The 24,485-nt window shown below is 37.1% G+C and overlaps 1 protein-coding gene across 1 annotated transcript in view; it reads right to left on the reverse strand.

Annotated features, from left to right (window-relative positions):
* Nucleotides 1-1,970: 1,970 nt before the first annotated feature.
* CCDC132 (coiled-coil domain containing 132) overlaps nucleotides 1,971-24,485 on the reverse strand; it is a 91,972-nt gene continuing 69,457 nt past the window's right edge. The window contains exons 23-29 of the mRNA XM_009895372.1: nucleotides 23,539-23,619; nucleotides 11,058-11,206; nucleotides 9,844-9,940; nucleotides 9,538-9,696; nucleotides 7,058-7,179; nucleotides 4,114-4,303; nucleotides 1,971-2,691 (exon numbers count right to left, since the gene is read on the reverse strand). Of these exons, the coding sequence (XP_009893674.1) occupies nucleotides 2,572-2,691; nucleotides 4,114-4,303; nucleotides 7,058-7,179; nucleotides 9,538-9,696; nucleotides 9,844-9,940; nucleotides 11,058-11,206; nucleotides 23,539-23,619 (918 nt within the window). The 3' untranslated portion in view covers nucleotides 1,971-2,571. The remainder of the gene's footprint in view (nucleotides 2,692-4,113; nucleotides 4,304-7,057; nucleotides 7,180-9,537; nucleotides 9,697-9,843; nucleotides 9,941-11,057; nucleotides 11,207-23,538; nucleotides 23,620-24,485) is intronic.

The raw sequence follows: 24,485 nt of genomic DNA on the forward strand, positions 1-24,485 counted from the left end.
CGTTGTCTGGGAAACAGGATTTAAATTCTTCATTGGGCTAAAGAAGGACTGAGGGGTGCATTGCTCACCTCTGCCGTGCTGGTCATTCTCCTTGGAGACTGAAGGAAATCATCTTCTATTATTATTCTCTTATTTAACATTCCTCTAAAACATAAAGGATATTTAAGCCACATTCTCTATTGCAGGAAAAGCAGGATAAGAGGCTTCTTATTCCATAGGTGAATGAATGTGTACAGAGATGCTCAAAAATCAACAGTTTGTGAAGAATTTTCATACCAGAGGATGGAAACTACCAAACAGACCTTTAATAAGTTCATAATTCAACATTCAGCCAAAACTTGGCTTCATTAGTCACTCAGAACCAAGTAATAAAGAATATCCTGAGTTGGAAGGGACCCACAAAGATCATCAACTCCAACTCCTGACTACACAGGGCAAAGCGAAAGTTAAATCATATATCTAAGAGCATATGTAGGCCACTAAGCTATGTAGCTTCTCCCTTAGTATCAATCCTGGGCAGCAAGGGGAGGTTCCTCCGGAAAATATAATCATTTCTGAGGCATATATGAATGAAGATCAAACAGGTGTTGCACAAGTTTAACACTGCATCTTACACATTCTTTTATTTGGGGGCTTACTTAAAAATAACAAGTCAAACTATAGACACACTACAAAAAATTACCCCTATGATTCACACAATTGCTCACCTCCTTCCTTGACCCTACATTCCAATCAATGCTTATACTCCTACCTTTTGATAAGCAATCAAATTACAGCAACCTAAATAGTTCAGGAGAAAATTAACCATGTGTTCAGGTCACCAAAGCTCTGGTAAAGATATTTAAATTTCTTATTTCATCCATGAGAAGAAAATAGAAACAGATTTTACACTCATCGTCTCCAACATATTTCTAGTTCTTCCGAGAACTCTTGTTCAGGATCTGACTTCAGGGCAGATACTCTGACGCAGAAGTCCACACTTTCAAAATGAACTACACTTTTCTCTTCTTGAACCACCTTTTTAAAGAGGGTAAAAGTGATTCAGCTTCAACACATACATTGACACTCCACTAAACAAGTTTTCAGTGGAACTCAGAATGACAGCATGGTCAATAAAGAATGGAGTTAAATTTTGCTTTAGATAATTTTTCCCTTAAAATACAGATGAACAAGGGAGCTGAATACCACACAGTCAATGTTTAAAATGTAAATTCTATCATTCTTCTAAAACTGTACACAGGCTTTCACTGAACTCACACAATGATGCTCAGTCCGCTTCCAAAGAGGAAATTAAGCTACAGAAAAGAGCAATTATAACGATTCCACAGGGCAATTTTCTGTCACTAGGTACTGCTGTTGTTCAGTAAGTCCTGACTCTCCTGGGTTTGAGTTCAAAGTACAATGGCAAGTATGAACCCGAAACTGAGAATTTACCATGTTGTGGATTGTAACTTACGTAAATTATTTTACCTATTTGCTCAATGCTAGCATGTTTCCTTTTAAAAGGCCTGCGAGCACTGCAAAAGGTTTATTATATGATTTAAACAAACAAACAAACAAACAAACAAAACAAAAAACCAACCTAAATCTTTACATACAGAATACCAAAAGCAAACCTGAAAACTTCAGTGGAGTCAGTGACGCTCTGACAAATTGATTTCTAGGACAAATACACAGCCAAGCAACTTTGCTTTGCTCAGGATCACTCAGGGTGTCTACAGCGGAGCAGGAAATAGTAAGATTATCTCAGCAGCAATCCAAAATTACAGCCAAAAAAACGTTATTCCTATTCTCTGACATTATTGCTTCAGAACAGGGAAGACTGCCAGAGGGACAAAAGGGAAGGGATGTGACAGGAACAGAACTAATTTCTATTGTAAATTACATTTTGCATTGTTGAACTAGGAAAAAAAGTCTCACAAAGAAATCATATTAGTGTACAGTATTTATTACCTTCTATTAATCTGAAGTCAATCATTTTGATATGACTAAATTAATTCTGAAATAAGCAGACATTTTTAAATACATATGAAGATTAGAGGCTTTAGTATGAGAGCATTTAGTTGATCTGCACTCTTAATCCACATGCAAGATACATCAATCAAATATTGTACATTTCCTTTCGTTTTACACTGGTCCATAATAAAGAACAATTTCTGAGGGTAAAAGCAGGGAGGAAAGAAATCATATTTTCAAGTAGCCCTTTTATTAAAAAAGAGCATCAACTATATATTAAGCTAATGTGTTTCTGATTTTGATTTTACTTACAGTATACAGTTTTGCAAAATATACAGGTCACCAATGATACACAAACAGTGGCCCTTTAGTAAGGGCAAGTAAAACCAACCAAAAAACCAACCAAAAAAAGAATTACAACAGAAAAGAACTCTACAGATTAGAAAAGTCATGTTTTAGAATGTTATGCCACTTCAGAGTGCTTCCAACGCTGCTAAGAAAGGTCATGCACAATGTTTTTTAAGACAACGTTGTCATTAGTCCATGAGAGATTTGTCAGCATGCTTCACATGAACAGAAAAAGGTACAAGTCACAAGGAAAGCAGATTTCTCCAGTTATCTTTTAGGCCTGTCTATGTCATCAATAGCAGCTAGCAGCTTCTGTCTTGACTTTTTGTTGATGTGGGAGCCCAGACAAACGTTCACCAGATTGGTCAACTGCTTAGTGGAATATTCCTGGCAAACAAAACCAGAATAAAACAGTTATGGCAGAATAAAACACCGGACAAAGACAGAAAACTAGAAGACACAGACATACACATTTCTCAACTGACAGAAACAGTCAGTACACAAGGGAGATTTAAAGTGATAGTTCAGTCAGGTCTGGACAGTTTTCACAGTTGAGGCAGAGGAAAAAACTGTACTTTGCTACATGGCAGATTATAGTGGAAAACGCTTATAATTTTAGTAGTGTTGGACTGAGTTCACAGAAAGTAATTCTGTGAATACATATGTATATAAATCAATTTTTAATGTATTTTCCATTCTTTGGGAGGCGTGGTGGGAAATACATATGCAAATGGGGTAAGCTTTTAACACAAAAACTTTTTTCGAAACAAACTGTGACAAAAGTTGATGATCTTTTTTATTTTGACTTCTCATCTTCAATAAGCTTTGAAATACTTCTGTCTACAGGGTCTCCAAACAACATTAATTTCAGTACATGATAAAGGAGGAAAAAATGGCAAAAATGTTAAGACAAGAATTCTTAACACCTGTCAAAACACTACATTTGCCAGTACTACCTTTATATACCTAACACCATCCAAAATATAGCTTCCACCAGTCGGTTTAAACAAGAGTTTTTCCATGTAGGTCACCAAACAACAGCTCACAATCTCCTTTGTGGCTCCAGGTAAAACAAGGAAAACGATATTAAAGACATATTTCTTTCATCCATTTCTAGCGGGATTTAAAATAATCCCAAAATAGAGATTTCAAAGTGCTCCATTTTAAAAGTCTTTTCATTTCAACAAGGGGCAGCATGTGACTATTACTCCTGCGGTCCTGTAAGTTGTAATTGTCAGGTTATGCTATCACAAAAGCATGCTAAATGCTTTCAAATACAAATGAAGACTTATCTCAGAGAGCAATGTTGACCCTGATTCAGTAGTATTAAACAAAGTATACATTGTGCCTTACAACTTAGTTTAAGCCATCTACTCCTAAAGGCAAAGTAAAATTTCATGGTGTGATTTCAAACAGTACTTCCTGATAATCAAGTTGTGCACTTTGACATACTCTGAGTGGCACACAAATGTTTTCAACTTCACTTCACTCTAGTTCTCTACAATTTTTGATACAGTAGGCAGATGTGACTGGCTTATTTATCCTTCCCAGTCATCAGATGTTGAATCAGTACAAACACATACTAACTTCATATGATAATAAATATAATGAACATACATATGCACACACACTTTTATATTTATATTGTTACCCATACAGATTTGATTATAATAAATTAATATATACATATATATGCATAAATTCATTTTTAACACATAGAAGCATCGATCATTTATAGTTGTTAGCATGATTCTATCATCATGGTGAATTTTCCCAATAGACAGTAAAAGAATGCAAATTTACCCTTACCCTATGTTCTTTTATCCAGCGCTCCATGTCATTTTCTGTTAGGTAGTATGCTTTAATGTAGGTCTCCACAAATTCTTTATCTGGAATAGGCCTAATATCTGTTAACTTTTCGAGTTTCATTAAGAATTGTTGAAAGTCCAGTTGCATCAAGGCACGTCCTTCATTGCTGCACTTCTTTACATTGGCATAACTGAAAAGAGAAGCACAGTGGAAAGTAAAATTGAAAAGGAAAAAAAAGATGAAATCTTACTTCTCAAAGTTGTTTAACTCCATCCTTTGAACCTTGAGGAGGAACATAATTATGGCTTTAAGTTAAAAGCAGTCAAGAACTCCTCTTAGGATGTCGGAAAGGTAAAGCGGGAGCTTTCGGAACGGTCACCAGGAGCTTGCTGAATCATTAGTGGCAGCATCACAGAAAGGCACAAAGCTGTTTGTTCAAAAACACCCACAACAACCAGAGGATAAGTGGTGGCAGCACTGGCTAATCTCTGAGAGAGGTTAGTGTTTTAATGAGAGTAGATGGACAGAAAACTGGTGACAGGTTTGAGCTCAAAGAAGAAGAGACAGTAGATGAACTTAGGGCAGGGTAATACCAGGAAGGATTACAGTGAGGTGACAGGCAATAAATGAGGAAAACGATCTTTGCAGTTTTTCAAATGGATAAGAAATTGCATTTGTCAAGATCAAAGGAAATGACACTGCAATGCCCTTAAGAATGTCAATTTCAGCTGTGTACAGGGAATAAAAGAGCTTTGGTCTGGGGCACAGTATCTTGATAGACTTAATCCAGCCCACCCACAGGCTGTTGCCACAAGCGACGATCCTGTCCCACTGTTTCCACTCTTCCCTTGTACCAAATTTAAAACAAGCTCACTCTTCCATTGTTTCATGAAGTTGATCCTAATTATTACACAGTCCCTACATTATTAGGAATGCAAAGGAGGCAGCAGAAACGTGCAGCTGGAAACTGGATACCCAGCAACGTACACAGCAAGATCAGGTTAAGAATAAGAAGAAACTGCACCCTTACAGTTAGTAAGCAGAAAGAATTTGCAGAACATAAAAATAACAGAGGCAAAAAGAGAGAGGACTACAGCACAAGCCCTCTGGAGCTCCATAGAAGACTGGATGATTCTCAACAGGACATACTGAAGCACTTCAAGAAGTCAGATGTGAAACAGGAGAGAACATAGAACTAGGAGGCAGGGCAAAAATTTAAAGAATGATATGGCTGACTGCACTGGAGGTGATTTTTCACTTAGCAAAGACCTGGATGAGAGCAATTTCAGTTGACTGGCTGACTTGAGGAGAAACCTCTCCTTCGTGGCTTTTAATTCCATAACTTCATGGAATTCAGAGATGAAAGAAGTTATGGAGGTATTCATAATCAGCTGTTCAGAATACCTTCCTTCCCTTTCACCAGTGGCAAAAGAAACTATAAGATATGTAAGAAAAAAAGAATTTGGCAAGAATAAGAAATTACAGGCAGATATTTGGGAGGAGATAATAATGAGTGCTCTTTACACTCTAAGAAAGGGCACAGGACAAATCACGTCAGCAAGATATTCCCAGTCTATTCTGACCAGTCAGTGAAATGCTTAGGTGAAAGTAAAGTGGAAAGTTTCATGATAAGTCACAAGCATGAACCAAAACTGCAGCGTGGAGCAAGATATACGAATGATGATCTCCAGAGCTAAGAATTCAGTGGTTCATGAACACTGAAGTCACAAAAGATGAGTAAGATTGTGAAGTAAGAAAAAGAAACAAGCCCAAAAGAGGTACAAGGACAGAAGCAAAGGACGTTGATAGTGACTGTTATCCACTAGAAAGGAAAGGGGCTAAGGGGAGGAGAACAAAGATGCTTTTGTTCCAGTTCTTTTGATTTGAGGCATGATAAGTGGAAAATAAAATTTCAAAAAGAAACAATAGTTGTATAGGTCATATGTCATATGAAGGAAATGAGAAGACAGAGGGAGGTCACAACTGGATTTAGTCTCCCTGAAGTTGATCTCTTAAGAGAATCCAAAAGGATGACTGGATTTAGTCTCCCTGAAGATGAAATTGATCTCTTAAGAGAATCCAAAAGGATGATGAAAAGAAACAGGCATGACTTTAAAAATGATAGCTTGATGGAGCAGTGGAAGCTGACGATCTTCAACAGACAGCTAACACTTGGAGAAGAAGGATGTTGTTGAGGTTCTAAATTAGAACAGAGAGCAGGAGAGCGGGATGGAAAGAAGTAAAATAGGTAGTAGGAAGTGCATAAGGTAAAGATAAACAGGAAAGAAATACAGAAACATATGTAGAAGGAGTGGAAGACAGCACATATTCTATGACGTAGAAGTTGTGATGAGAGCCCAGACAAATGTAGCAAAGGGACAAGAACACAAAAATAAATGCAGTGGATGAAAAGACTACAACGCTCAAGCTACAGTACTGACTTTGAAAAGACTGGGACACGGATTCAGGGGGAGGGGTGAGCAAAGTGTAGCAGGTCCTGGCTAAGGTGCTTGAGCCTTTATTGACTAAGCCAACTAAGAGACCTCTCTGTTCCTGATGAATTTGGAAAAATCCTGCTCCATGGCTACTCTAAGATAACTGCTAGGGTTGACGACTCCATCTTTCTTCCTGGCAAAGACAAATGGCATCTCCACAGAGAGGCTGAAGTTTCTTTGAAAAAGAACTATGTTGTTTCAAATGCTTCAGTGATACACTCAGTGTCATTCTTCAGCAGTATCTAGGTACAAGACCACCCCATTTAGACTTAACTGCTGTACCAGACTCCATGAAACAACTAAGGACTATGTGAAGCCTTGAAATTTTTTAGGCTCCCCAAAAGCACAAGCACTTACCAGTGCACTACAAAATTAGAACTTTTGATTCCATATGAGATTGTCATTATGGAGGTATTTACCCAAAAGCAAGACTTTCATGAACTACTTACCCTTCCACGAGAGTTCTATTGGCCAAGCGTATGCAGTGCTCCCAAAGGATGTTGGAGACTGGTAGTGGAATACGGACTCTCTTGGACACCTCGTTCAACCTTCTGTTAAATTCTTCAAATTCCTGATGAAACATGAAAGCTCATTATTCCTTTACCATAAAAGGGATTATATTCCATACATCCCTAGCAACAACAACAAAGAATTAGAAATGCACATGAAAGAGAATTCTGAAAAATAAGAGCAAAGCAGAGAACCTTAATAAGCACAGACTGTGGAGACAAGCTTAATGTGTAAAGTAGAAAGCATACCACTTTCAGTATATCATTCACAACATTACCTCAGTAATTATTTTTTTTTTTAAATAAATACTGCTCTGTTCCTCAGAGGCGTAACTCTCTGTGAAACGGATATCTCTGAAAATTAATCAAGTAGCTAATCTTCAAATGTCATTTGCATTGCCTCACTCCCCAAACTTCAACTTTTTAAACGTCAATATACAGCCACTGAAGAAAATCCACTGATTTCTTTATCCTTTTAAATACCCTCCCCATTAGCTTCAAAGAGAAGCTCAGAAATATTTTCAGTCGTCAACCTTTCGCATTAGTTCCCCAGTGCTTCAGAAGGAGCTGAGAGCACCCACTGAAAAGAGTGCAGATCTAACAGTTTAGGAGCATACTGCAACACGGGATAACAATTCAGGTTGAGGGAAGGCACTTGTTTCCACCTGAAACATCAATGGCCTGGATGGATTTAAGCTGTTACTATGAGTGACAAACTAGTCATAACTGAACGTAATTAGGCTACAATGATTTTGTGACTTACATAAAGTGAAATAGAAGTATGCTGCCAGTGATTAATGTCTCTATCATTTTAAAAAGTATCAAAAGACTTAAATATAAAGCAGACTGATAATGAACTGCTCTGCGTAACCAACAAAAGAAGTTTTTATTGCAGCCTATGAAGTCCATACTTGTCCAACAAAGTGCTTTCATTCCAAGGCTGTTAATCTAGGTGGTTTTTCCACCTCCTTTCCTTCCCCCTTTCTTCTCCCCCTTCAAAAATTCAGTAAGTGAAGAAAATCAGAAAGGAAACTCAGTAACCAATTTAATCTAGTAGGTCACCAAAGAATTGGTGTTTAATACAATATTTCTGAAAGAGGAATGTGGCAAGAGGAAGCAGGGTACCACAATGTCAGGCTTTAAATAGCATACAACTCACTCTTCTGAAGATGAAGATGCCTAACACTCTGTGTTAATGAATTTCTTGAAAAATCCTCTTTCCCCACTTTATCTGCTTCCATGCATACTATGACTGAGTATAGAATTTTGCATACATGTGCACATGGCTAAAAGTAGTTAGCTATTGCATTAAAGATTGTGCTGACATCTGACACCCTAGGAGTCCCAGGGTACACAGCAGATCACTAATTGCTTAGCAGTAATCAACAAGTTTCTGTAGCAATACTATTAGCTATACAATGTAGAGGCCAGGAATGGTTTTAAATGGTATTAGCCCTGATTGTCCTGAAGCAAATTCATCACCAGTCGCACACTCACTAAAAGGAAAAAGTTCTACTGCAGAGACCAAATGTTGAAAGTACAAACTGACTTCAAATAGCTATGGCAGCATAAAGAAGGGTAATCAAAGATTTAAATTCAGTGCAATATTATATCCTCTATCAGATTGTCCCTTCTTTGCATTAATTTTTTTTTAAGCAGAGAACAGCTACTAAGTACAAAAGTGTAATCAAAACTGTTATTCAACACAGATGCATAACTTCTTTTATTTTATCTTTAAAATAAAATTTTTGGTTTCTCTGTAAGAATTAGTGTAATTCAGCCACTGCCAGAACTTCCTTCTACAGGGCTTTAGAAACATCGTTTAGGCATATATAAAAGGATGAAAGAGAGATTCTCCCAAGAACTGGTTCTGTATTCCATAAGACACAGCAATTGTACAACTCCTTCTACTGAATACAGTTGAGAAGTTGGGTGAATGACTTCCCTTTTACATTGCTTTTCAATTGCTAACTTCTAAATATAGCAACTTTAATTAGATAGCGCATGATCATTATCGGTGCTGGTTTGACCCACAGCCCCTATGATACAACTCAAAGACAACCGCTGAAATTATGCAGAACAGCAAACAGCCTTTGTTAAAAAACCCACTATCTCAGGCCACTGGATTTTCCTCAATGTTACTCTGTTTACTACACATTTACCTACCATTCAAGACAGAAAATGAAACTCATTAAACTTTTGTGGCCACTTTTACCCACCATGTAGTCAAAAAATCATCTGAAAACAATCTGCTAGCAGCAAGAATAATGAAAATTCTGAACAGACCTCCTTATAACAACTTACCATTTGTCAGGATGCTGTATTGCTCTAACCATGCTTCTTTAACAGTTTTAGTGAAGTATTACAGTAATTTAATGTTTATATAAACTCTAGCACACCGTTCCCCAGAAAGTATTCACCTTTAAAAGAGCATCGACGTATACGTTGTGTTGTGACATGATTTCCTTCACATCCCATTTCACATTAGCCATGAGAAGCAGCATTTGTTCATAATCAATGGCTTTAGCAGCAACAATCCAATAAACTGGTTTACGCAGTTCACTGGCAGTTGACACTGTCTGAAATAGAATATAAATAAAATCCAATTCAGTAAATTTCTGGCTAATAAGAGCAATATATAACTATGATGTACAAATATTTGCAACACACTGTGGAAGTTTCAAATGTTCTGTTTAAAAATCAGCTGTGAATTACACAATTCTGACCTGAGAATAGAACTGCTGAAGAAAAGGCTTCTTGGCAGCTGGCATCACTGCATCAAGATGAGGCTGAAGAAACTCAAACTGCTCAGCCAGAAATACCCTTTGAAAGCAAAGAAAATTTACTGTGAACTAAATCCAACCTTTGGCATGTCTCTGTACAACTTTTACTCTACAGTTGACATATTTGGCGATAAAGATAAGCAAGCTTGGAAAATTTAGTCCTGAGAAGAACCGTATCAGTTTCATGCCAGCACATCAACAGGTATTCTTAATTTGACAACTTTAAAATATGATTGCAAACAAGAAAATGCTTGAATAAAGAGACTAAGGATTGAATATCAACAATTCTTATTTCTATTTTACTCAGGATACACGGCAAAAGTCTAACTCAAAGTCTACTAAAGTCAGTGGACAAGTGTTACGTAATTTCCATATGCAGATCAGTCAACATTAATATTAATAAATCCATGTCAGAATTTCAAAATAACATTCCTAATTATTTACATATTAGTGAATCTTTAAAAGATAGAATATGAGATCAAATTCTTTCTCAGGGGCAGGATTTGTTAATAACAACATAACAAAGAAATACATTTCTAACTAAGCATAAATGAAAGCAAAAGAAAATAAGCTCCTTTGAAAATACATTTTTAATATGAACTTCTAATCTTTAAGTGTCATCTTGTATGGGGGAAAAAAAATAATTCCTAGCTGACTCTTACCATTATTCTGACCATAGAAAAAACCACTTGAAGCTTTGCGTTACTTGCTCATTATAATCTCTTCTTCACAGGTACACTTCCACCCGTTGCAAAGAACATTGCAATCCACGCCAAACCAATACGAACTAACCAGTTCTGAGTCTCAGCCATCACCATTTGAGTACTTAATATAAGGTTTAAATGAACCACACAGATTAAATACTCCCATTAGCCTCTTTTAAATGAAACCTTTTTCCTGTTAGAGTTGGCCTTGTACTGTAACAAATTACTGGACCAGCTGCAGTAAAATTTCATTGCTTGTGCTTGCAGGTGGTTAGACCAGATGGTTAGGCCCCACTGCCTTTAATTAAGAAATTGCCTCTATCACTCTTATTTAAAATCACATGAGGTAGGAATTTTTGATCTCTTAAGAAGGTTCTGGCTTGTAATCACAATCTCTGAAACAATCCGTAGCTTTCAGTGCCCACAAAATACAGTGTACAGTAAATAACCTACAAGGATTCTGTGGCCACCACTCTCTCTGCCAAACCGTATAGCGAATTGCCAGATGTCAAAACTACGAGATGACTGAGATGTGGGCTTGGCACCTTCTCCTTTCTCTCTTCAGCAGCTGTGAGAGTTCCTGTGGGATCGGCAGAGACCTCCTAAAACAAAGAATTAAAAAAATGAAAACCCACAAAATCAGCAAGAATGGTTCCAGCTGAGCAGTTTCATATGACAGATAAGATGAAGGAATGTTTCTAATTCTAAGGAGTAATTTAAATCAAACCTGAATCAAAAGACAACCATAGAGTTTTCTGTTTGAACAGTGCAGTGTTCAAACAGGTGAAAAACACCATATCATGTAGATCAATATCTATCTCAGAAAAAAAGAAAAAAAAAAAAGAGGCAGAGAAGACACTTCTCACCACACCTTAACGCCCATACAGGCTTTAGCCCAACTGCCTGCTGGGACACTGACTGACTGATCTGCAACCTGACAGTAACGAAATAAGGAGACAAATCAAAGCAATATTACTTATTTATGGGCCTCACTGTTTATGTGAATTGCAACTAACTTAAGTAAAATACAAATAATGTTTTTCAACAAGTTATCGTTCCATGAAAACTTCTATCCTGCAGACACCTCGGTTGTAGAAAGCAAGCAAATATTCACAGCACAGGAGAAGAACCTGTAATAAGAAACACCTTAACCAGTGCCCTGTTGCAAAATTAAAACAACAACAACAAAGGAAAACAGAAAAAACAAACAAACAAAAAACCCCAGAAACAAAAGAAGACACAGACACAAAAAAACCCAACCAAACCAAACTAAAACAACAACAAAAAAAAAAAAGAAAAAAAAAACACAATAGGAGGGAAAAAAAAGAAAACAAAAAACTCAGGAAAACAAAGGGAAAATAAGAAGGAAAAAAACCAGGGTGGGAGGGCGGGGGACTCCACCTCTGCATTTGAGGAATGTAAGTACAAGTTACAGCTAGAAGAGGAATCACAGAAGGAAGCAATTCCCAGCGCTATCATATTGGTCTAAGTAGTATATTAATGGACACCCTCTGAAGCTGAGCTGTTTGCCAAAACTGTATCAGGACATGAAAACATAAATGTAGTTCTGGGTTCAGATTAATTACTCACAGCATGCTTACTGCTTACACACAGTCTATAAAAATATGAGAAATGCTACAAAGCAAAGGTGACATAGAACCCAGAACAGGTAAGGTAGGCATGATAAGGCATTGATTTCTTAAGTAAGAGCCTTCCATGACCCTGGGGACAGAAACTCTGTGGGCAGACAAGTGCTATAACAAATTAGTCTGTTTGTATGGAATGAAAATAAATTTGGGCAATAACACAGTGACAAAGTAGTCATAAAAATAATTTCTTCAAAGTCAAGATCAGCTGCACAACATGTCTGCTGTAAAGCAACATATGAACACACAACTAATATGACAACAATAATGCTTAAATATGACATTTATGCTTGAACTAAAAAAACAAATTAGCGTAACTCTCAGATTGCTGTAAAACTGGACAAAGATGAAGCCAAAACCATGATAATAAATAAAACAGCTTTGCAGTTTGTGTTTGGTTTGGGGTGGGTTTTTTTGGTGGGTTTTTTTTTGTTTTGGTTTGGTTTGTTTTTTTTTCCCAATTGGAGACAGAAATAAATTGAGAGGAAAATGCAGTGAAGTAAATACAGAACGAGGAGCAAGAAAAATAGACTTAAACTGACCACAACAGTCACCAAGAGTTTCTTCTAGGCTTCACAGCAGGGAACAACTGTGAGGGGTGACATGAAATAGAATAATTGCTATTCACATGTTTTTCGGACAGTTTGGCCTAAGAAGAAAAGGAGAGCAGCAAGCACTAGAAACATCGATGGAACTAAGTGGTGGTCTAACTCATTCCAAATATCAGGATTGAGACAAGGAAGAATATGTATTGTAGATCTTGAAAAGCCAAGAAAAAAGGTACCACACAGATGAGCAGGTGAAAAGGGGAAAAACAACAGGGAGGTTATTCTGGTAGCAAAATATCTGACAGACCCATTGTGTTTATACTGCAGCATTAAAGGCAGGGCAGGCAAAAATTGATTACGTCAAAACATGTAAGAACTTGATGAGAATTTAAGTGACACAGAATGAGCAGAAAGATCAAAACTTTGCCACTATAGACAAAGCAGCATCAGAATGTGTTTACTGCTTGGATGAAAGCCAAGCCAGAAGTGACACTAAGAATATAAGACAACTGGGAAGATAATAGTGTCCAAGCTGCTAAAAATGGTTTGAGGTGTGAAGGAACAAAAAGATCACAAGTTCCACTTTAACTATCTTGGATTTTAGTTGACAGTTGCCCTTGTGATGTGACAGCCCAAGGCAACAGGGAGGTGGATTTGCTAAATCAGAGAGGCTTTCAGTTCTCTGTCTCTCAAAGACGTCAAACAGAAACATAAAAATGGGCTACAGCAGATGGAACAAAGCACAGACTGGGAAAGCAGAGTTCTCACTATCAAGGGTGAGGAAAGTATCTTCAGACTTCTAAAAATAATTTGTAATAGGTTACAGAAGCAGAAAGTAGATAAAGCAGGAAGCCTTGAAGGATCCCCACAGAAATTCTGACATTAAAACCAAAGACTGCTGACTGAGCAATCCGATCAACACATTGTTTGTAGCACTAAAAGATCTCACAGAAAAAGATCAATGAGCAGAAGATAAAACTTCTAAAAGAAGCTTATGGTAAATGCTATCAGATACAGTTGCACCGAGCACGGGAACGACTATAAAGGCTAACCACATCACTACATTATTTGAAAAATGACTTTTCTTTGCTCTGATCTGTGTCCACATTCATCTGGCCAGACATTTCACAATACTGTGAGGTTTGCATTGTGCTGAGTCTATCAGCATGGATAAGCAACCCAAAAGGCTGGATATTCGCTAAAACTCACGTAACCTCTTTCAAGAAGCTCTGAAGATACCTACCTAGCACATCCACTAGTATACTGCGCACACGCAGTAACATCTAATTATCTAGGCGTAACGGTCAATTCTCTAAAAATATTAACCGATCCAAAGACACCATTGATTAACTGTCAAAATTGACTCTTTATCTGCCTTCTCCTTTTCTTTTTCACTTCATGACATTCTCAAAAAAAGCCCAAAACACAGCAAAAAAAATGAGAAGCTTTGAAATGTTTACACACGATAAATAACCAAACCCAAAGCCCACCAACCAATTCCCTATTCTCTGGAGAAACTGTGAGCCACAGAGCTGGGGGAAGAGCATCAGTGGCAAATATTTAAGCATCTTTGTTTCTTTCGAAGATTAATTACAAATTATGTAAAAATCAAATATTATAAAGATTGAATTTTGGATTTATCGCACTTCAGAGTTGTCTGTCACTTCAGTACTGATACATTTTAGACATATTTTTTTTCTACCTGCCTGCTTCCCGTGAAAGTAAATATCTTGTGAACCTATTAAATGCTGAAAACATGTTGCACCTGAAAATACAAAATGTACGCGAGACAACTGGCTAAGTCAAATGATATGATAGGGTTCAACCAGGGAGGTCAAACTCTGGTTCAAATATACTGGCCAAACACAGTATGAGTATTTCATTCTCCTGACTCGTTCTAAAAAGCAGTCACTGTGTAAGCATGTTGACAAGGAAACAGCCAGTGTGCCAATCCCCAAGAAGAGTACAAGATCATTCTGAGAGGGCTGCAGTGATGCATGTGTTTTTTCCACCAGCCTTCATTAACAGAAATGATCAAATGACGGAAAGCAGCAATAAAGCGGCAAAACATACAGGCTGGAACAGGAAAGAAGGCTACAGACTCTTTAAAGAAATGAGATGTTTTGCAACGGACTGGACTTCTTAAAGTTAACCCTTCCAGTAATTTAAGAAAATCTGCAAGACAATCTGTTGTCAGAGATTCGCTTCAAGTACCCATGGAGAGAGAACAGGTAAGGTCCCGTAAAACTGAAAGTGACCAAAACGATGCTAATCTGAAGAGGAGGTGGAGGAGGAGGAGAGCACAAGCCAGGAAATTAAATAGCAGCCAACCCAACTTTAATATCAAGAAATCTCAAGTTACACTGAGAAGATATTGTAACACCCAGCATCAAGTGTGTAGAGAGCGATACCAAAGCAGAACAAACTTTCTTAGCTTTTCTCTGCATCAGAGTAGCAGGTCTTGCTGATAGAGCAGAATTCTGATATACCTAAGACATATTACAGCCCACATCACATCCTTGTAAGCAAACTGGGCAAAATACAGATTTGATAAAGGAATTTCAAGGTACACGTGGAAACGATGCAAACTAAGATACTTTTCTCCTTCCTTGCCAAACAGGAAAAAACCCACAGTGATTAAAAAAAAAAAAAAAAAAAAGATTTCATCAAAAGCACCAAACTTATCTGAACAATAACCAAGTCAACTGTAGCAGGTACAGCAGTACAGGTAAACCAGCATTCCATGCAGACACCTTACAGCAGGTCTCACCTGTTCAGTTTTCCCTAGTCTTAGTCTAACTCTCTCATGCTGTCACAGGAAAAGAACAGAGTTTTCTAATGCTACACGATTGGCATACACAGCTAGCAATTATTTATAAAAGCTGCTTTGCTATAAAGGCCTGAAAATATCAGGATACAGAAGTGTTAAAGCAGGCTTACGACTGCTTTACCTGTTTAAGCATTGCTAATAACAGTAGTATGAGCTATAGTGCATGCTTTGGGAAGTATCTTTATGCAATACTTATCTGAATTAAATTTCATCTGGAATGAGATTTTACAACAGAAAGGCACGTATTAGCAAATAACAGGTATCAAATAAATGTGAGCATGATATTGTTTGATTAATTGTTGAGTATTTTACTTTAGCATTTAATTGTTTACTCCCAAGAAGAAATTCTTTAATGAAGAAGAAGAAAATAAATAATAAATCTATCTGTGTAAGAAACAAGCCTCTCCTTCAATCTCTTCCTTCAAAAAATGCCTTCTGTAACAAGAGGATATTTTCATTTCAACAGTTTGGCTGAACCCAGTGGCAGACCTCTGTTAAGCCTTCCATCTTAGTGAGAAGAAGAGACTATAAACTAATTACCTAAATTAGAAGAATAAACTACCTAAGCTAATTATCGAAGTCAAAAGTTTGACATGCAATTTGCAAGAGAGACATTTTTAAGGGGCCTGATCTCATCATGAGCTCAGAAATACGTATTTATTTCAGTTATCCAACAGAACTTAGGACCAGAATAACCGATTATCTGCCATTTAGGTGGACAGTTGACAGTTAATTATAATCATAATCATCCACTTTTGCTAACTTTAAACAAAAATCAGTAAACCCCACACTGTGTCCCCAGCACACAAAATTCGACAGATCACACTAATAATCTTTCAAAACTGAGCTTCTCCTGACATAATACTTTTTGCTAAGACTTTAGCTTTAGAATTGTTTTGATTTAATATACATACACAATAGGAACTATTTCAGGTTTGATTCTGCTATGTGCAAATGGCAGTACCTCTAAATGCTACTGAAGAAATCCCAATCTTAAAGGAATAAGTGGTGTTTGAAAGATATGGAAAAAAATCAGACTACCTGAAAAAGTTCGGGCAGTCGAACAGTCTACAGCAGCTCTGACATACCGACACTGTTACCAAGAACTCTACGTGTGCTGATGGAGAAGGAAAAGCAGACTGACCCCAGATGTTTACCTAAGACAGCATAGCTCCATCATCTCTGTTTAGGAAACTGTAATTGATAGTTGCTGTAATATTATGAGCAAAGAGTACAAGAAAATAAACAGTGGTCAAAGAAAGTATAACCCCTTTTGTATTCAAAGGCTGCCTGAAAATAGCTCAACTAACTCCAACTAATTGCTTAACATAGAAGAATTCTTTATTATAAGAAACGTACTGAAAGCAACAAGTCAGGATTTTTCCCTCCGCCTTAAACTTACACATCCCTAATAGTTCATGAAACTAGATGCTGAAAATGACAGGTAAAGCCAATTGTAAAACCGCATTGCATTCAAGGGTGACTGCTTTTTGAATATGATATAAATGTGCTAAGGTTTAAAATGGTACTTTTCCATACTCCTACTACATTTTAAGTTGAAAAAATGGTATTTTCTTGCTGAGGGGCACAAAGCTTACAAAGTGGGTAATCCTGACTCAGCCCTTAGGAAACTAAATCAAATGTGAACAAAGTAACCTACTACCATGATCACCACTCAACACACTGTAAGAGAGCAGATCATTAAAAACCAAACAACAAATCCTCTCGAGAAACCATGTTATTAATTTTCTGTTTATTTACAGTTCTCTGCAGGTAAGTGATACCCCTTTACAGCATTATGAAGTGCCGTGCAAGGGATCCCCGAGCTTGCCAACACTTACAACACACATACTACACACAGCCCCAGAACAGAGTTATCAGCATCACTTTGCAGTGGACATGAGGTTTCCGATTTCAAGAGTGTGGATCTTCTATGCTCTTTGTTACAAAAGAAACACGTCCCAAACCTCAGTTGGGTACTGACTTCAGTAACAGACTTCAATAAAATTTGCAGAGAAATTTATGGGATCTTTGCATTTCATTCCTTTCTTAGTGTTCAAAGTTAAATGGCAGACTTTTTGCATCAAAAATTACCGAAAGTTAGCAAGTTCATTTACTGTCTCGTCTAAATTAACGCAACAAGGCCTTTATCAGGAATCACTGTGTGCTGATAGACAACTGAGAAAATGAGTCATTAACCATGCTTTAAAAAATAAATCTCAAATGAGCCTCCACAGAAAGGGACACCCCCTGCCACACCCTTGGGAACCCGTACCACTATCTTACAGAAACAAGGCAGCCAGTCTGGGCCAGTCACACACATTTTTACTGCAGCATTTTTCTTATCCAAAGAAAGATTTTTCAGGAGGAGTTGCTGCTGGTTCCCAGGTGCTCAGCTGTGACTCTGCGGAAACCTGTACTCCTCCGGGACTAGGAATCAGCCCAAGTTTTGGGTGCCCAGGAAGAAGAGTCTGAAGTGACTAAAATGAGATGGCTCAGTGACAAAGCAATTGCCAGAACTCAGAATATTTATTGAAAGAAATAAGCTAGAAAACTTCAGCAAATCATTCCAGTCTACTTAGGTAATACAGTTGTATGAAGTTGTGTGAAGAGCTCTAAATGAATAATGTGATGAAGCAAAACAGCTGCAGAAGTCCTAGCTTATTTTCAAAGCGCTTGTCATGTCAGAACTTTCTTTTGTATACAGAGTTCTCTTCCCTTGACAAGCAATTCACACAACACCTTAAACATTGTCATTACGCATGTTGTACAAATCTTTTCAAAGAGAAGAAGAAAAAAAACCTCCACAAATTGTCTTTTATGTTTTTTCCTTCAGGCTTTTATTTTTTTTTTTCTTTTAAGGAGCAGGAGACCAAGCAAGGAATGTAAAAGTTGCAGAAATTATCTTCAGCCAAACAAGACCTCACCAAGAATCACAGCTCCCATTTCAGTGAGGAGTTTAGCTATGCCTCTTAGGAGCAGCATCTTGTGCTAGGCCTACCACGTCAAGTAAGAAATTCCATAGCCTTGACTCCGAAGAACCTGCCGTTGGTATGCCAAAGCAGGACATAACAGGGTACACGTCCACATTAAGTAATGCAGGACTGTGCAGTGACATTTTAAGTAAAACTGAATTGTTTCTTTCCAGAACTGGGACTAGCGTAACTGAACTGTACCGTTCCACAGCATCAAAGGGTCAAAGCCAAAATGGGTTGGAAAGTCAGGCACGAAGAAAAAAATTGTTCCTCCCATTATTCCTTATCTTATTTGTACAGCTGAAAAATCTACATTTTCCATCTCTGCACCATCAATTTCTAACCTACTGTCTCTGCCAAAAGATATATACTTCAGGGGGAAAGAGCCCAAAAGCTGAAGTAAACACAGAATCTAAAATACATTAACCAATACTTCTTTATACCACTGACTCATTCCATCTACTCTTCTATACATTGCATTGCAATGCTTATATACTTTACTGCAGTGATTTATTTTCCACTGCTGTAAGGCATAGTGACTCCAACAAACTTCATTCTAAATCTCACTTTTACTTGAGTAAGCCAGTTTGCAATGAAGTATTTATGAGTATTCCACGGTTATTTGCCCCGAAAATCTCACTTTTGGAAGCAGCAGTATCACTCAAGGCAGATATTTGCACAAACAGGACATCACAAACAACATTTAGGTAATGGCAGTACCATGACTAAGTTACTTTTTGGAACATTAAGGAAGCTGCTTATAGACAGATAAAGCAAGGAAACAGAAGTAGAAATTTCCCTTCTGAATCACCAATTATCAGAGACCACATGGATCTGATTGATGTCTTGTACCTACGTGGGGGCTTACTGGTCTCAGTAGACTAATACGAACATCATTACCATTGCAAAAACACATTCCTGTTAGAAATGACGAAAACAAGGACCAAATGTGTGTAGGTATTTCTACATATCCCACTCAGGGCAACTGTCAGTGAGGAGAGGTAGGCAGCTCAGAAACAGGCACTTGTTTCAATGTCTTTGGGCTAATCAAAACCATACCTTAGCATTATAAGCAAGGCTGAAGCAACAGCAGTTCTTCCTCCCCTTTTCACTGTTCTCTTTCCATGTTTTCCTTTTAATACATCCTACTGGTATGAATGAAACACAGCTTGCAGAATGCTATTTCTGGAGGATCCAAATCATTAGCTCTGAAGCTGCTGCACAGCAGAAATCTGTACTGAAGCTACTTCACACTAGCTGTGGAAAGGCCTGAATATGAAGTTCAGATACACATATGAAGTTCAGTACAACGTAGCCAAACAAATTTTTGAAAGTCATATTGTTCTCTTACCTCTCAGAAATGAAACTGCACCCTGATCTACTTTAAAACAAATACTCAAAGTGCTTATATTTTTTTATACTTTTCAGTTAGCCTACAAGTATTTCCTTAAGGCAGAGACAAGTAGCTTAGACACAGAAAAGTGGTTACTCAATCACTGTAAGCTCCCAGCACACTTCCACATAACTTACTGTAAGAAAGCAAATAAAAACAGTTTCTCTAATCGGTAGCTCCCTTTTATTTATATTTTAACTAAACCTATTTCATTTATATACCAAAAGAAATTTCAGACCATACTTAAACCAGTATCAACACTAGCAGTGCAGAGATTACCAAAAGCCACTGCACGACAAAACCTCATTATCGGTATATTTATTACAGTCTTAAATAGGCAGTGTATTTAAATCAGTAGCACCTAAAGAACATGCTTGCTCAATCTTGTAAGGTGTTAAGTCTCTTCATCATTGCCATCATAGAGCCCCTTCATCACTGTTATTTTGATTAGATCATACAGAACATCCAAATTAAAAAAAACACCCAAATGACAAACATGTTTTTATGTCATAAATACAAGGAGGAGGGGCACTTTTACTTCCACCTGAAGTGGGGATATTCAGTGGTTATTGTTTGGTAATTTTTTTGTTTACTACAACATTTATTATTATTATTATTATATCAGTGTAGAAGCAGCATATGGACAGTGAATAATATGGGTCACAGCTGAGGTGTCACATTATTGCCCTGTAGTGAAGTTAACATGACTGAACACATGTTCATATCTCAGCTATTTCCTCTTCACAGTCTAAAACATTAATCTAAACTGCAGGTGGACTTGCTGCAGTTTCCAAAGTACAGTTGGCTTTGCTATGAAGTATTCGATTGCAAAACAGAGGAGAAGTGATTCAGCTATAGTTGAGTAGTGCTTAGAGGGGACAAGGATGCTCCAGCAGAAGCAGGGGGGTATGTGATGCATGAGGAGGGATGCAGGGAGGAAGAGAGGAAGTGTTTTAAATTGCTGCAGCCTTTTTGCTCAGTGGCCGTGAGTCAGAAACCCAACTCTCTGTCTCTCAGTGGTCCAGCTGAAAACCAGGATAGTACTTGTCTCTCAAGTACGGCGAGCATGCTGTAAGTACAGTATATATTAAAAGGGCACACTTCTTGCATTATAATAATAGGGAAGCATAAACTTTGAATAGAGCAGCTCCATAAGGTCATATTGGGAATGCCTCCAACTGACCTCCATACTCTTCATACAGAAGATGATACAAAGATACAAGAAAGAACATCAGAGCAGCTTGGCTTTGCTTTGGCAGAAGTGGTACCCCCTCTTACACTTGGCTTTTTTCCTTCACAAAAGCAGCTCAAAATTCAGCTGAATAATAAAAGTAGTATCATAAAAGGTATCTGAAGTAAATTAGGTAGCACTAATTCAGTACCCAACAGGAACTACAGAAAGTCTACAAAAAGCTGGAGGATATGACCTCTAAACCCTCCAACTAAATCCAAATAAAACCCTCTATTCCTCTTTCTCCTGAAAATAAATATAGAATAAAGAGGCTTTCATCCACTTGCTGTCTCCAAAATGGAATGGACAAAGTCCAAGAGGAAAGCTAGGAACAATCCAGTCTAAATTACAATAGAGTCTCGACATAGATCGTAGAGCTCAACCTTCACAGGCACTGACAGATCAAAGGAACGATTCTGATCTACATGCAATTCTGGCAGAGCCTTAGTCACGGATTCGGAACTATCAGATTCAGACCATCTTTATGAAAATAAAATATTGAAAGATACTGCCATTAGGAACCAAAATTCAACAGAAGTTATAGTCCTTAACAAAGTTACCATGAATAGAAGACAATTCAGAAAATCAAAACTCCCAACAGGTCACGAGACTGAACCCCACAACACAAACATGAATATTTTCAGAAAGCACTTTACAATAATCTAAGATAAGAGAGAAGAATTTTGAGGGCAGTCCAGAACAGTCCATAAAATCCTTAGAAATACCCATTTTATGGCACAGTAAAGATTATTCTTGACTTTCATAAACTCTTAAAAATAAGCAAACAATAAAAATATCCAGAAGACTTATTCTTCCTCATGAATCAAAAAGTGAAAAAATTCCATTTATAGCATAAGGCCAGCATAAGTTCATAAGATATTAATAAACCTCATGGAATGCCTTTAAGTTCATTGTAGTTTGCTAAGATTTCTTCCTCTTTTCGAATCTTACCTGGAACACAGCTATTAATTTTAATTGATACTAACATTATCTGTAACAGCATTGCTAAATGACTGCAGAAGAAAAAGAAGTCCTGTTATTTTTCCAATTTGCCCCTAGAAATGACTTTTTAAAAATTAGTTTGGCTGATTAAAAAAAAAAATAAAAAAAATCAAGACTGTAAAGCACTGCCACGAACTGTGACTACAGAGTAAGTTTAAAAAATTAATTCCATAACTTGCCATTTTTCCATAATCTTTAACTGACTGATTTGCAAGATCTTCCTAGAATTAATTTGTCTTCCTGAATACACTGTCTTTGAGAGGAATATCGATATGACTAGTCTTTTTCTGTTTTATAGAGGCCTGGGGTTATTAGTTATCTTATGCTCCCTCTACTGACTCTATAAGAAATGGCCCCAAAACCTTTTAAGAAGCTTCTCTGAAGAACAGTTTAGGATTCGATATAATACTTCAAGGAATTAAAATGGTACAAAGTACAATTCTGTGGAGTGCCAAATCCTTGGAGAGTCAGAGAAGAGCATGTTTTCTACTTCTTTCTAAGGCAGAAGTCTTAAAAAATAAATTCTTCCTGCAGCATCCATGGTATTAATCCCTATACAAGCCATTTGTGATACTCATGTTTTCAAGAGCTTTATATTTAGGTGGAAAAAAAGAACTACAAATTTCCAGCTTTGCACAGTTCTTAGCAATATTTATAAACTCTGCTGCTCGGTTGAATCCACAAAAATCTACCTGAAATCTCCTGTTTCCCTTTATAATATGATGTGAAGGATAGTAATCTACTACCAGTGTGACAAAAGCACCACATTTACTTTTCACACTTTGAAAATAACTCATGAAGTGGCCAATGGAATATAATCTATAAAATATGTCAGGGAAAGTTCCTCACAATTCAGAAATGACATAACAAAGGACTTAGTATATTACTTCTATTTATCTTTTTAGGTGAAAGGTCTTCAGTACGGCTTGCTGGTTTGCTCTTCTTTTACTGGAGAAAAATGAGTCATCTACTGTGTTGTTTTGGTGTGTCTTTTATAAAATGTCTCATTTAATAAGGATAATACTGGAATGTCTCTATTACATGAACGGTAATACATTATAAGATTTAAATACATAACTTTGTTGTTACATCTAGCAAAAGCTATTAAACTAGTTTTGTTGTATATCAGAAACAAGTGATTTATACAATAATGATATCTATATCATGATATGCCAAGAAACTAAGTCTTCGTCATTACAGACACTGAATAGGACGAGATAAAAATCAGAAAGCCATGATGAAATACAATTCCTAAATTTCCTACACAGACCTCTATTCCACTAAGCATTAAGGAAGTCCAGGTACTTACCAGATCAATCAGACTCTCCTGGATTCTGTTCAGTGTGGTGCGTAATCTGCTGCTACTGAGGCCTAGTCCTGTTGATTCAAACTAGAAGAAATACATTCTATTTAAATTGGGAAAGGAAAACCCATTGGTTTAAACTTTACAGTGATACAGCAAAACTTCAGTTTGTAAACACTAGCTACAATTTACTTACATTAAAGTTTTAGCACATAATCACAACCATACAAACCAAGAAGAAAAATCAGAGGTCACAGCATTCAACACTGCACTGGTGTGAAGAACGACCCAAGTACCTTTCATGAAGATGACAGCCTACCGTTCATACCCATAAACAAACAGTACCCTTTATTGTTATAACACTGTATTTGGGTGCAGGACTCTAGATTTTCTCATTTGGGTGATGAGCTAAGAGTGGTGCACCACGATGCCCCCACTGAGACTTGTATGCACACCACACGCAAGCCAAATGGTCTTGAATTCTCTCTAGAGCTATAAAATTTCTTGTAATTCCTTACAAAATATCTAACTTGCAAATGTAAAATTATATCCATTGATCTTTATAAAACAGTCCTTATTACTTAATACTTATTAAGATCTAGCTGAGAAATGTGCCATCTTCATGTTCATGGCTTAGAGGTATTATGGGGCAGACATTCAGCTGGGATAAATCAATATAGCTACACTGATTTCCTGGTGAATGCAATGAATTATACCAGCTGAGGATCTGATTCGACACGCGTAATTAATGTAGCTACTTATATTCTACTTCCAATTAAAAAAAACCCAAAAACAAAACAACAAAGAACAAACCAAGACAACAAAGGAAGTGGAAATGGACAGCTAAGAAAAAAACATTTACATCAAGAACCTGGAAATATTTTAATACAGTTCTGGTATGTGATTCACACCAAAGGGCAATTTACTGAACAATAATTAGACCACTGTTGTAC

The sequence above is a fragment of the Charadrius vociferus genome, unplaced genomic scaffold (genome assembly GCF_000708025.1).
Source record: "Charadrius vociferus isolate BGI_N301 unplaced genomic scaffold, ASM70802v2 scaffold31, whole genome shotgun sequence".
In the NCBI taxonomy this organism is placed as follows: Eukaryota; Metazoa; Chordata; class Aves; order Charadriiformes; family Charadriidae; genus Charadrius; species Charadrius vociferus.